A 15,373-nucleotide genomic window follows, 5' to 3' on the forward strand; every position below is an offset into this window, starting at 1 on the left:
CTTGAAGCTGCATTTTCTTAGACGTATTGATGTCACTGGAGAATTAGCTGATACCGACTTGGCATATCTTGCCCATAACCATTCTTTAACATCTGCCTTGTAATCAAAGAGCTCATAACTTCTAAACAAATACTGGTAAGTAAATAAAAACTATAATTCAGGGTGTTCTATGCTGTGATAGAGAGAAATCATTCTGGCCAAGGATATGGTTAGACAGAGAATCCCAGTTACGAATGGCAGGGTGTGATGGCAAAAGCAAAGGAATTTAATCTAATCTAAACAGAAATCTTGGAGGTCAGCAGCTCATTTTTTAGCATCAGTTATTCTGAATGGTGTGTAGCTGAGTGATTTCATCTTTTTCAGGTAATTCTACTTGCTACCTTGATTTCATTGGATTTGGAGCTTTTAGAATAGATAAGTCTTTACTTTCAGAATAATCTTTTTAAATTAACTTAAAGGTTTTATCTTGGGGTTGATAATGGGGACTGAAAACCTAGAGACAGGTAAGTCAGGGATGCAGGACATGAACAAGTCATGGTGAAACTGGTCTAGAGTAGCCCAGAAATCTACTCAAGATGGCAGTTCTTTGGCAAGGAGATTTTTTTTTTTCATTTAGCTTCTTGCATCACCTTTCATCCCTCTTATTCATTTGGGGTGATAATATTCACTAATGCTTCAGGAACAGATCACATTTACAACTTTTCATGTGTCATTCATGTCATGGGTGAGTAATGAAAGAATGAACAGGAGAAGATGTAAGGGAGCCTTGACGTTCTGAAGCCATCGGGAGAAGCAGAGGAATAAACAGAGGAAACAGAGTCCTCCTCCTTTGCAGTCACCTCAGGCTACACCTCTTCTGAGGTTTCTATTAATATCTAAGCAACCATCTGACTGTGTTTCCTGAGGCTAGGGACTCAAGGAAGAACGGTGGGCATCAGGAGAAATGGAGACTCAGCTCCTTGTGGTGTGGCACACACTACTCAGGGGGAATGAAGGAGGCCTTGGCAGCTTAGAGCGCTCCTCAGGCTCCCCTGAAAACTTGCAGTGGTTCTTGAGGACAAGGATCCCCTCTGTGAGGAAAAGTGAGGAGAGAATTACTGCAACGGAAGGAATCTCATTAAGTAAATGTGAGTGGCTCCGAATGAGGTTTAGAGTAAAAGGCATTTCAAATTGCAGAAAAAGAAACCAAGAGGCCCTTCAACCATATTATATTATCAAAGAAGAGAATACTTTCTGAATCTTAAAGAGTGGCTTTCAAGACAACAGAAAGAGTGTCACGTTCCTAGGTTGATTCTTAAAACTCAAACACAGAACAAAGCGCTGGAGTAAAGCAGCCACCAACATCACTTTCTCTGTCTGTCTCTAGTGCTGTAAATACTTACACATAATATATGTTTATGTGTATATGTGCATATATATGTGTGCATAACATATATCTATATACCATATGTGTACATGGCATGTATAATATATGTGTATGTAATATATACCTATATATGCAAATACATCATGTGTGTATGTACACATATAAAAGGTTATATTTGTGTATACTGTATCTGAGGCAGTACAATCTACAAATATCATGAACACAGGGATTTTCCTCATTCTCCTTGTAACCACTTTACCTGTTACTAACATATGAGAATCCCTAACACGCAGCATTAACACCAATGATATCACAGCATCAACATGATTCCAATTAGACATAGTGGTGGATATTAAGATACGAGTGTACAAGCATCAGAAAAAGGTGAGCCCTGTAACTCACAGTGTGCACAGAAGATTGAAATGAAAGTCCACAAACAGTGTTTTCCTCCTTGTGTTTGTACAAGTGTGTCAAAGAACAATACGTACAATCTTTCGTAATGGAAAGTGGTGCTACGTTTTGAATCTCACTGTGGTGGAGGCTCAGGAAAACTGCTGTAGGAAACAGGGGTCATGCAGTGGAGTTCACACTAAAGCTAAATCCCCAGTGAAGAAAACACTGGGCGTTTGTTTGTTTGTTTGTTTGTCTCATAGAAATGTGCCTTTAAAAATATGAAGAACTATTCTATTTTAATTGGGACATAAATGTCAGAATATGGTTTTTGATGTAAATCTGGCAATCTTCCGAGAGTCCGGGTCCGAGGGTTGCACTTTTTATATCTCAGAAGTTCCCTCTTACACTGGATTTTGTTCTGATGCGCTTTGGGGCCTGGTTTGTTGATCATATCCTCTAATCCCACCTGTCGATGTTACAACAGAAAAAGGTATCATATTCCTAAAGCAGGGCAGCAGGCGGCTGCTGCGGTTTATGTGAGGTCAGATGCCAGTAATTTCCCCCTCTGTAGACAGACATCTCTCTAGCTTAGTAAAGGCTCTTCTCTTTCAAATGGCAACATGTAGGATCAACTGGACTTCGAGGTTTGGGCAAGGTTTCTGAAGAAGACATTGTTGATCTGAGTAGAGATCAGCCATGGAGCACGGATGAAGGCTGCTAACAGACCATTGCATGTGTATGGGCATCCAAGGACCTGTTCCACTTCCGTGCCTTTAGCAGAACCTCAGTCAGTGACTCACTAGTAGGATAATGCTGTGTGTGTGTGTGTGTGTGTGTGTGTGTGTGTGTGTGTGTGTGTGTGGTCTGCTTAGAAGAAAGGCCACAGTGAAAGCCTTAGGAGGTTGGCAGTGCCCTGGTGATTGTAACAAAGCACAGTGTGTTGCTAAAGACTGAATTGAAAGAGAGTAGGAGAGTGAAACGAAACGAAAGGGCATGAAGACGGGAGGGAAAGGGTGTTATGAAAAGCCATCTTGCAATGTGTGGAGGTGTACCCACCTGGAGACGGTGTAGACTGTTCACAAGACTGTTGCACTCACCCAGGCAAGAGCTGCTACATGCCAACATTTGATCGTTGCCAAGGGGTGCACATGGAGATGAAGAGTGGAGACAAGAACTGCCAAGGATGGTGCTCTGAAGTGCTGTGCTCTCTTCCTGGATGGGGCCGTTGAGAAGGGAGAGAGCAGAAGCCTGGGGACGTTTTCTCCTCATGGCTTGGATGTTTCCCTGTGAAGTTCTTGGTGATGAATGTGAAGGGAAGGAAATGGAGCTAGAGTTTGAAGAGAAAGCGGGAGGGAGTTCAGGATTGCCACTATTGAACATCTAGGTGGTTTGCATCCACAGCTCCAAATGACTGATGCATCCTTGTCCAGTATTCCTTGGGGACCAATCATTGTGTTAATAACTCGTGCCAGTCATTGTGTTAATGTTCAGGTATTTGGTAAATTAAGCCCAAGGACTTACTACCATCTAGAGTAGTGGTTCTCAACTTCCTAATGCTGAGATACTTTAACACAGTTCCTCATGTTGTGGTGACCCCAAACATAAATTTATTTCATTGCTACTTCATAACTGTAATTTTGCTACTGTTAGGAATTGTAATGTAAATATCTGATATGCAGGAAATCTGATATGTGACCCCTGTAAAAAGGATCTACTCCAAAGGGGTCTGATCCCCAGGTTGAGAACCGCTGGTCTAGATTGTTTTCTGACAGTTTTTGTTTGTTTGTTTGCATGCTTTTATTTTTGTTTTTGAGGGTGGCATATTTATTCTGCTTACTAGCTCTGGTGCTAGGATAAATCAGTCATCTGACTTGGCACTTGTTCTTTTATGTTTCTGGACTGGAACTTGTAATCATCCCGTCTCACTCTGCTGAGTGATGGAATTGCAAGTATGAGCCACCACTCCAGCCTAAAATTTTGAGACTAATTAATGAAATGTTTTTTGTTTTGTTCTTAAAACAGGATCTTGCTCAATAGCCCACCATGGCCTTAAGTTCACTATTCTCCTGGCTCAGTCTCTGGTGTGTTTGCCACCACACCTGGCAAAACACTTACTTTTATACTTCTCTTTTTAAAGTTGCCTTATAAAGAACACACACACACACACACACACACACACACACACACACACACACGTGTCTTTGTTAGGGTTTCTATTACTGTGAAGAGACACTATGACCATGGCAACTCTTATAAAGGAAGAGCATTTAATTGGGGTGGCATTTAATTTATGATGTGGCATGGTGGCGTGCAGGTAGATATGGTGCTGGAGAAGTAGCTGAGAGTCCTACATCGTTACTAGAAGGTGACAGGAAGTGGTCTGAGACACTGGGCAGTATCGTGAGCATTTATGTGACCTTAAAGCCCTCCTCCACAATAACACACTTCCTCCAACAAGGCCACACCCACTCCAACAAAGCCACACCCCCTAATAGTGCCACTCCCTTTGGGGCCATTCTCTTTCAAACCATTACCCATGGCTTCTTGTTTTGTGTTTTTGTGAGATTCCTGTGTGTAGGAACATGTGTGTCTCTGGCTCTGTATGTGTTCCTTGTGCTTTTCCTTTGGCTCTTTTTCTTCTGTTTGTTTATTTTGTCCTATTCTGGTTTGTGTTTTTTATTTATCGTATTGTATTATTATTATTATTAGTAGTAGTAGTAGTAATAGTATTTAGATGCCTATTTTCTCATGAGAGATGGAAAGCTTGTGAATTCAGCTGGGGATCTCTGAGGTGCTGGGGAAGAGGAAACTATAACCAGGATACATTGTATGGGAAAAAATGTATTTTCAGTAAATGAAAAATAGAATAAAAGAGAAATGAAGGAGTAAGAAGGGATTAAAAGGAATAAGAATAGAAAACATCCCTAAAGGTAAGAGGCTCCCTTGTCTCAGTTCACAATAGAAACTGCAAAATATGTTCAGAAGACAGCTGTCAATTATCTGGCTGACAGTCACCAGACATCTGTTGCCCTACAATGTGTCAGATGATGCTTGTTTCATGGAACAGAAGGAAACAAAGCATTGTCATTAAGCCAGTTTGAATTTCCTTGGGGAGTCGCTCGAGGGTGAAAAGGACATCAGAGGTGCTTTCCTTGGGATTCTTGGTCAAATAAGGACTAGTTAAGGAGGTGGTCATACCAGTAAAAAATACAGAAGGCGCCAAACTAAGCGCAGCAGAGGAGGTATTCTGAACGAACTCCTGGTTGCCAAGCACACTGAGGAATAGCCGGAAGTCACTGTTGGTCAGTGAGCAGGAAACTCAATCGTGCACAAAAAATGTGACTGGGACCCAAGCAAGCTGCAGAGGGAGATTTCTTGCAGTTACTTTAACTGCATTAAAAGTAGATTTCTGTTAAAATGATATGAGTCCTATTTTTTTCTGTAATATAGAGCAAATGAAATAAGCAACCCTAAGAAACAAAATGAGCAATTTTTCATCACTCCGACAGTATTTTTCCCTTGCCACCACTGAAAGTGGAAGCATTCTGGAAAATACACAACATGTATTTCAGTTCTGAAAAGTCTATAAAGAGAGCAATTTCTAAAAAAATATTTAGGTTTTTTTCCCAACAGAACTGAAATAGAAAAATCAGGACATGACTTAATGAAGGCAAATATATAAATAAATAAAAAATAAATAAATACCAGATAACAAGTAAGTATCTGTTATATGCTACAGTCTTTGCAGTTCTCCTGTTTGTTTGATAATAGGTCTCTTGTGGAAGCTGTAATTCTTCCATTTAAATCCAGAGAAGTTGTCTGCAACCAAGCCTGTTTGAGAATCAGAACATGCACTACTGCCCACGCTGCCTCCCTGCTTCTGCTCATTAAAACAGCTTGTAGTTTTCTCATGTTTCTTTTCTGCCCTTCATCTTGTGTTATGGTCACAATGCAGTGCAATTCACTGTAGATGTTTGAGATCATCTAATGTATCATAGCGATGTCCCACAAGTGTCAGTGATATTGGGACATGAATGTTTTAACCATGGGGAAATGTATGTTCATCTGGTGGTAGAAAGCACAGTCACTAAGTATCTGTGCAGAGGTTAAGGAGGGACCTTAGAGGAGGGAATGAATGAATCCTAGTTTTTTTCTTTTTCCCTAGACACCCTGAGTCATCTAGAAATCATTATGTTGTAACACAGAATGTTGTTCAAACTCAGGTTATATCCCTCTTGAAAAGATCGATAGTAGGATGATTATCTCATGCTGATACTAAGAAGTGGTGTGCAAGTTCAAAGATCTGAGTTGATAGAATAGACTGGGTACGTTTCATCTGGCTACATCTTGATAGTTGTGAGTTGTTTTCAATAAAACATGGTCTCAGTACTGCAGATTCATGGTTCTGTTGTTTTGAGGTTCTCCACCAATTAGTGCAAAGAACTACCTGCTTGCTTTGGCGTGTGTGTGTGTGTGTGTGTGTGTGTGTGTGTGTGTGTGTGTGTGTGTGTGGCGTGTGGAACAACACTGGGGCAGCAGGAGGGGGTGGGAGGAGTGAAGCTTCTGTAGAACCTGTTGCTTTCTTAACCCTTGCAGTATGGTCTGCAATAAAAGAGGAAATCCCCTAGACAGCACTGATAGTTGAAGTAAACCAACTATCTAAGTTTGTATCTTGATGCTATTTTCACAAATTTCTCAGACTACTGTACACTTTTCCATGGGCTTCTATGAGCTAACTACCTTGCATTGAAGGCAATTGAGCTTGACCATTTTGTGTACCTTACTTTTCTTTTAAAAATGTCTTCCAGTCTTATAAAATGAGGATATCACTAGGCATGGAATGTTACTTCAGTCCTGGGAAGCTCTGTAATTCTCATAAGGCTTTTACTAGACAGGGTTAAAAAGTATGGTGGAAATGCAATAATGAAATGATAGTTTTTCATTGTAAAGCAGTAGAAGACTGTGCACACACCCAAAAAGACATTAAACTTTATGTACACTGTAAACTTTATGTATAAGCATGTAAATTCCATGGAATGCAGATAATGGACAGTTGAGTCATAAAAGAGAATATAAAGCAATTGTTTTCCTAGTTCTAAATCTGCCATGGACTTTTCTACTTTTGGTGGTGGATAAATGTGTGTGTGTGTACATATGCATGTTATCTCTTTGTATATCTCAGTATCTCAAGAAACATTCTGTCTATCCACCTGTGTATTCTCAAGAAACATTCTCTTAAATTATGAAATGAAATCCAAAGGAAAAGCACTGTTGTATAAATATTTACAATGTCAGAGTGGGGCTGAGATTAGAAGAGTGGGGAGAGGTAGCTGTGTATAATTAATGAGAGCAGCAGAGCTTGGGATGTGGGTCTCAGACCAACAGGAACCCTAACTTTGTAGGTAGAAGACAGGAAGATGTTTTCACAAAGGGCCTGACACTTTAGTGTAATCTCTAAGGATGGCTAGCATTTTCCAGGAGAACCTGAGGAGCAGGGTACCTTAGGCACTGCCAGACGTGATTGTAAAGGCATGTTCAGAACCCAGAAAAACTGTCTCTGTCTTTGAATTGCCCGGGAGCACTCACCCTCCTCTCAGGAACTATGAATAAGTGAGACGAGAGTAACCCAGGTCATTTCATTTGGTGGTTATTTAATATTTGTAGCACATTCCATTCTGGGTTCTAAATAGACCCTGTCAGGCCTGTCCTCTACACAGGGATCATGAGATAACAAAGAGGACAAGATGGGCAGGGAAGGCAATAGTATTTAGCCCCTCAGTAGCTTCTTTGAAGGGTGTATGATTGTCCCCACACAGATGTGTAGATTGACTGTACTGAGAAGAAACCTGACAGCAGGCACAAACTTTAGAGCATAGGTTTCTATCATTTCAGCTAGAAGAGCCCAGAGGAAGGTGGCCACCTGCCCCTCCTGGCCCCTGGGACGTTTGGTGAATGCCAAAGTGCAAGTCCTCTGTGGAGCCATGCACTTTTCCTATGCTGCAGATGATGGGCACAGACTCAGACATTCTTAGAGAACAATGAGGAGCTAGAACTTAGTACTTGAATAATTTTGCTAGGAACTTAAAAATAACATATCCATTGCTGTAATTCTTAAGCATTAATATTGATAATCTTGTGTTCTCTAATGGATTTATTGGGAATAGTTTCTAAAAGTTTTATTTCAGGGCTAGTGTTAAAATGATCATAATCGGGCTTCCTTATAATACCAGTCATGAGATCATAGTGGAATGTTAATGAATATTTAAAAAATAAAACACAGGAAGTCCACTGAGAGTTGTTTTAAATCACATAGTATACTCTCAACCATATATGCCAAAGCAGAATTGTTGAAGTTACAGTTATGTTAGTGTTAAAATGCCCTGGATACAGAGTTCTAAAATGAAAAGCAAACAGTGATGTGAAAGAAACCCAGATAATAAATAGTTTAGGGACCTAAACTAATCTGTGTGCATGTCCTTACATATTTTATTTCTTGCACAAGTTGTTTTTGATATTAGATCTCTTCCCCCTACACACCTTCTTTTATTTATTATTAACTTCTATATTTTTGCTGAATGCTGAAAATCTGAAGTTATCTAATACTCCTAGGACTCGGGCAAGATGCATTTTCATTTAAGTCTCAATCGCCTTATCCTTGGTATTGTGAGCTGGTCTGCCTCTCTCACAGGAGTGCTAAAAGGGATCAAATGATTGAGGACTTTGACAAGTAACCAGCTGCTCCCAGCTGAAGGGCACATCATGTAGACTCTGTGTCTTATGTATATTTGCACACATTAGATACATATTTTAGGAAAACAAATCTATCTTATCAAATAGACACAGGGTGCTTCCTTTGAGGAGAGAGGACATTGAAGGTAAGATCTCACAACAGTGCATCACAATCTTTATGTTGGCAAGTGCGGCTGCAGATGGGAACTGGTGGCATCCAACTCCCAGAGTGTCAGCCCTGTCATCCTGCAGGCCAAAACTTTTAGAGTGTCTCAGTTAGGGTTTCTATTGCTGTGAAGAGACACCATGATCACAGCAACTCTTATAAGGAAAACATTTAATTGAGGTGGCTGGCTTACAGTTTCAGAGGTTCAGTCCATTATCATCATGGCAGGGAGCATGATGGCCTGCAGGCAGAGGTGGTGCTGGCTACATCTTGGCTTGCAGGGAACAGGAAGTCAACTGAGACACTGGGTTGTATCCTGAGCATAGGAAACCTCAAAGCCCACCCCCACAGTGACACACTTCTTCCATCAAGGCCACACCCACTCCAATAAAGCCACACCTCCTAATAGTGCCACATCCTATGAGATTAGGAGGATCAATTACATTCAAACTACCACAAAAGTAAAACAATTTTCCATCCTTTCTTATTATGAATCACATATTATAAGGAACAGTTAGGTGGCATGCAGACTTACTTTATAAGGATAACTCCCTAAGTGTCAATCACAGAGGTTACACAGCTGACTTTGTCATTTGCCTCTGAGCATGTCTATTCTATCCTGCCATTGGTCGGACTGTTTTTCAGCTATTTTTGAACTGACTAATTAAAAATAGAAACTACATGTGTACATCATACTTCAAAATTTGAAACAATCTGAGTTTGTCTTTAGTTTATAATTTGTCTCCATCTATGGTGGGGACAATTGCTATATAATAACCAAGACGCCGATGGATTTAAAGTATGGTATCTTTGAAAACTATCATTGAGTAACAAAATTGTATTCTTCATTTCAGAACATGATGAGTGCGTCACAAATCAACACAACTGCGATGAAAATGCTTTATGCTTTAATACTGTTGGAGGACACAACTGTGTCTGCAAGCCTGGCTACACTGGAAATGGAACCATATGCAAAGGTAGAAAGCTTCCGTGGCCATTGCCCTGCACCACACAGAGCCACCCATCTCCTTTCCTCTGTACCTGTGCACCCCTCTTCTGGACCTCATAAACACCGAGTTGCTTAGGTTTTCCTGAGTGTTGTTCCATGGCCCATCACCTTCCTCTCAGCTCCGGGCACCCTCCTTGGTCACTCCAGCAGTTAGGTAGCCAAGCAGTTTTCCCACTTTTTGCCCTAATCTTCTGTGACCTCAGCGACAGCAGTTCACATAGCTGTCTTTCTCTACAGACTACACCCACAGCCACATCCTGGCCTTTATATCACAGAATGCTCTCCATCTTTGAAGTCCTAAGCATCATTATTTTGTTTCCTCCCCTTCTCATGTGCACACTCATACTCTTTAAACCTCTGTCTTCAGCTTCTTTGAACCTTTCTTTTCATTCAGTTTACCAGTATCCCAGCCTCGGGCATTTTGTTTTGGAGCCCAAACATGAATGTATCATGATAGCGACTTTTCTGGAAGCATGACCTACTCACGTATAACACTGTTAATCCCCCTTGAAAAAGCACCCCATTTCCTATGCTTTCTTTCTCAAGTGTCTGTCACTGTGGGACTGATATGATTTATGCACACTGGCTCGGTGTGTGCTGTGGTTTCTTGTGTTAGCTACTTTTCCAGTGTCAGTTGACAGTTCCCCTAAATGTCCACCTTGGACTTCAATTTCCATTAGTGGACATTCTAGCTGTAGTTTTTTGCCATTTACTACTTCATATTCCTCCAAGCCTTCTCCCCCAGGTGAACTTATACCCTTCTTCACATGGGAAATGAAGAGCTGTTTTTGAAAGTACCCAATCCCATAGGATAGAGAGTTCATATTCCTTAGTCTCAATTGATTTGTATAATGTAGACATTAGAGCCTCACAAGCTGCCAACATGTCTATGGTAGCCTTTACCTGGACATTCACTAGAGTAGACTTACTATGGTAGTGGGTTTGTGAGAAGGAAAGACCACATTCAGGAACGGGTCATAAGACCTGGTCTGCAGTGGACTGTGGGTTGCATTGGTATTCAAAACTTCATGCATCTTCATGTAGATCATCATAAAGAAGGTCTTCTCCTTTTGGAATCAAAATTGCAGAAGAATTTGCTTGGAAACAGACAAATAATATAACTAAACACTTAGAATTTCCTTCAAAACATCTGGTATGGAGCTGTTGGGCCCCAATGCTCCCTCCTCTTATTTCGGCTTGATTCTGATTTTTCTCTGATATGAAAAGCAGATCATAAACTGTAAGTAACTCAGGAATTTATGAACAGGTATAGACACCAACAGATAGCATTTCTCCTTAGCCGGTGAATGCCATTCTCCCAGAAGGCCATTGGGGCAAATGGTTCTTACAATTGGGTGTTTCTAAGTCAGCAAGGGCAGCTTAGAACTTATGGAAGACCAAGACTCTTCCCTGGTGTCTTAGCACTTTAGCCAGCATGTCGATGGCCCAAGCCTCAGGAGTACATCATTTCCCATTTCCTCCACGTATTCTCTCATGTTTTGCCTCATCTAGAATGGCTACCACTTTTCAATGCTTGTTTTCAAGTGTGATTTTTACAACAGAATACAATACAAACTGTAGTGCTCTTCACACTATGGAAGCTTGCTGCGTTTTGTCATGTTTCAGGCAAACTATTTCCTTAGTGTGGGAAACTCTTTCCAAACTCATACTGAGTTTCTCTCATGTGTAGAAAAGACTGTATCATGATGAAATCACAGCATCTTTTATCACTTGATGTTACTTCTGCAAGGGAATAAAGAACAGCTGGGCATAGAGATTATGGAGTGGCTTACTTACAACACAATGACAACCATGTATCTGATACTGCTTGTCTGATTTATTCGTGTATCTGGATTATTGTAGCTTTCTGCAAAGATGGCTGTAGAAACGGAGGGGCCTGCATTGCTGCCAACGTGTGTGCATGCCCACAAGGCTTCACTGGACCCAGCTGTGAGACAGGTAGGACTATCATTTCGTCTACAAAGTAGATTTTTACCCTGCTACATAAAGTAACTCATGAGGGAAATAATGTTTCGGGTTTTAAGTGAGTTCTCAAACCATGGCACTGTTCATAAGGAAGCTGAGGGCGGGGGAGGGGGTGGAGAACCATCAGTGATGCATAGTCACTGAGTGATTCCCTCAAGTCACTCTAAGGAGGTTTTGCAGCTATTACAATTAGGTATATATTGGGCTCTTGCCGACAGAGGCATGGAATAGCCCAGGCTTTCTTGACTTAGTAATTCTTATTGCTCATTCAGAGCACATTTTACTGGAAGCTCTGGCTACATTAAAGCATAGAGTTCAAGGTTATGGACCCACTCCTAGGATCCTAGGATCAACTACTGTCTGTATTTACATTTGAGACATTAAAAAATGGCCCAGTTTCATTCATTAGTATTTATTGGAAAATGTTTGAGGCATTTATTCCTAAATTTTTCACTTAAGTGCACCTCAGATTTATTGCTTCTGATGGATACTAATGCTGGAAGCCTCAAAATTTGTTTTAAAGACCATGTGGTATGCACGCTGCTTATGACAACAGAATAACAGGGCCTGTCAGATGAAAAGCACATATTAGCAGTAAAACAAAAGTGTCCCCGGCTGAAATCATACAAGCGGTCATTCGGTTGCTGTAAGCTAAGGATTCTCATAGCAGGTGACCTCGGGAACTGCCTTTTTCCCAAGAGAAATCTGCCAGTGGTGACTGCAGTTGTATGTCACATGGCTTCTCATAGGTCTCCCTGTAGGAGTGGTCCTGTGTGCTGGGCCCCTCCTGCACTCTTACAGGCTCATGCGGTTTAGCAAAAAATACTGCCCAGTCAGTGTGTGGGACGGAAAATGACCTGCTCTACTTGGGAAGCGCACACCTTAGTATAAGATCTTGCTGGAGTACTCAGGCTGTACTCACCAAGGTCTCACCTGTTTCAGATGGGCCTATAAAGAATTGTTTTTAACGTTCAGTGGATAATTAATACAGATCCCTGATACAAAGTAGTGACATTTTTATATGTAGGATTCTTTTGAAGAGGTCATGTTTTACGTCTGAATCCCCCAAATGTGTTTTGTATATGAATCAAACTGGTTAACATGCTAAATATACAGATTTTGAGCAGTTGATTACCATGGAATGTACTGGGTCAAAATCAGATGCTGCTGATGCAGCAACTGTCCAAAATGTCTGTCCTCTGGCATTTCTCCACCACTATTTCCGGACCTACAAAGGTTCCCTGTGAAACTTTGTGTCTCAACATTTTGGTGATTAGGTTTCCAGGGAATAACACTTTGTGCTGTTCAGGTTAGAAGTCTAAATACTGGCTACTTACTTATACCCTTTCCCTAATGTGAAGACAGTGGTCTAGAACTTTGGTGAATAGTGGCCATGTCCAGTCCTACGTATCATCCATCTATTTAACAGTCACATGAGGAAAGTGTAAAAATCTGTAATGGCATTATATTAATATAGCAATGACATATTCAATACTGAGGTAAAAATAGCTACCAGAATATCTGGCTCACTTCAATTATCCCTGAACTTTGAGTCTCTATGCAGACAGTCCCAGAGTGACTCTAAGTAGCTTTGTGTAGCAGCCAAGGATTTTGAGCACAGAGAGAGGCTGGAAGCCAATCTTATGGTTTAACTGTGGCCTTAACTTCTTATTGTCTGTGCCCTTTATACCTAACCTCAACCTTCACAGTTTCTTCTGAACTACCTATTACCTACATTAGAATTTTTAAAAGTGGATATCTTAGGGTTTCTATTGCTGTGAAGAGACACCATGACCACAGCAACTCTTGTAAAGGAAAGACATTTAATTGGGGTGGCTTACACTTTCAGAAGTTTAGTCTTTTATCATGGTGCAATAGGGTGGCCTGCAGGCAGACAGGGTGCTGGAGAAGTAGCTGAGGTTCCTACATCTTGACTCACAGGCAACTGGAAGTGGTCTGAGACACTGGGTGTGGCTTGAGCATACATGAGTCCTCAAAGCCTGCCTTCACAGTAACACACTTCCTCCAACAAGGCTACACCCCCTAATAGTACCACTCCCTTTGGGGGTAATTTTTTTTCAAACTACCATAGTAGGGTTCAGAGTCATTTAATTTTTTGTATCCCTAAAGTCAGAGTTATTGGCTTCAACAAAGATGCTTCTAGTCCCAAATTTTTGCTTTCTATGATGTGCCTCCCGGTATCTTTGGAAACCTTAACTTCAAGGACCCCAAACTGAATATATTATTCCTAAGGAGACCATGGTCTGTTCCTTCCCATCTTGACTGATGCTGTAGTAGATGAAGGTTCTTTTGCAGTTGTCTCCACTGAACATCAGAACACAAATATGATCATATGACCCATATATTGTATTTTCTACTCCTGATGTGGTATTTTATTGCACCCTTATGACAGAGGGCATAGTTTGGTTTTTTTTAATCTTATATTAAATAAAGGTCCTCCAAAGTATTGATTCACCCTCTTCCTCCTCACTTTATTTTAATTTATAGATACATTACACGTGTGACTGTGATACTAATCACAGGGTATATCTTCTCTACTTTCATATCCTTGAGTATATGGTCCATATCTTGGTAGATATTCTGTAAATAAAGGTATAAATGAATTATCAATTGAGTGATGAAGAAAAATAGTATACTAACTTCCTTGATGGACGATTTTCCATGTTAGTTTAAAGAGGCCTTCATGATCATCTGTCTGGTCCTGTACTGGTGCATGGCAGGTGAGACACAGAGCTGTGTTTCACCCTAGAACCCTGTGACAATCTAGAACTCATCCCTAGGCTGTTGTTTTCTATATCCCTCCTTCTTGTCCTTACACCATGTTGCCTGCGTCAGAATTTAGTGTCCCACCATCTTTCATCTGATCTCTTTTGCTAGGCTTACACCTCCAACTGCATGCTAATCCCATTAGCCTTAACAAAGAGGATGGTGGAGATTTTCCTCTCCCAGGGAGGAAAAGCGTCCAGATGGCGGTGCTTTCCAAACGCAGAAGTGGCTGAGCTTCAGCCTGGTAGAACTGGATACATCTAAACCTGGGACCTCCAGTGGCTGTGTACTAAGCCTTACCATAGGTGGAATAAAGAATTCCCAACTTTGCTCAAAAACCATCTTAGTGAGCAGAACATTGACCAAGTCTTGTTATTTGAGTTGAGGTTTATGTAGAACTTTCCTCCCCCATTTATTTAGTTTGTTTATTCATTGTGTCTTAGTAGAAATGGCAGAAGCCATTTACTAACTTCAAAAAGGAGTCACGTGTGTGCTCTTTACTGAGCTAAATTAATTTTTCATGGACTTTTTAGCCACTGAACAAAATCACCCACATGAAGAGCATAACTTTGTTTTTAATTAAGCATCCAAATATTCTCCGAGATGTTTGACTTGGATTTAGTAGGGTGATTATTTCTTGCATAACTCAATACAATGTGTTAGAAATGTATGTGCCAAGATTTAACAGCTCTATCGCTGCCATTCTGTATTTATTGCCCAGGGCTAAACCTCAGCAAACATGTGTCTAGTGTGATGATTAATATGAAAAGCTGTCTTATATGAAAAGTAAATCTTTCATAATGATTTAGCACGTAACACTAAAAAAATCTGACAGTCTCCTATAAGCAACTGCTTTCATAGATGAAATTAAAATGTTTACAGCTGGAAAGAGTTGATATCAAAAGGCAAATTTGAAAAAAGCACATGCTGAAATATC

General features: G+C 40.7%; 1 protein-coding gene across 2 annotated transcripts in view; it reads left to right on the plus strand.

Moving 5' to 3' along the window:
• Positions 1-15,373, plus strand: part of Nell2 (neural EGFL like 2) — a 345,435-nt gene that overhangs the window by 263,679 nt on the left and 66,383 nt on the right. For both annotated transcript variants that reach the window (XM_059247292.1, XM_059247293.1), the window contains exons 15-16: positions 9,509-9,631; positions 11,527-11,622. In XM_059247292.1, coding sequence (XP_059103275.1) covers positions 9,509-9,631; positions 11,527-11,622 — 219 coding nt within the window. The remainder of the gene's footprint in view (positions 1-9,508; positions 9,632-11,526; positions 11,623-15,373) is intronic.

The sequence above is a fragment of the Peromyscus eremicus genome, chromosome 20 (assembly GCF_949786415.1).
Source record: "Peromyscus eremicus chromosome 20, PerEre_H2_v1, whole genome shotgun sequence".
Taxonomy (NCBI): Eukaryota; Metazoa; Chordata; class Mammalia; order Rodentia; family Cricetidae; genus Peromyscus; species Peromyscus eremicus.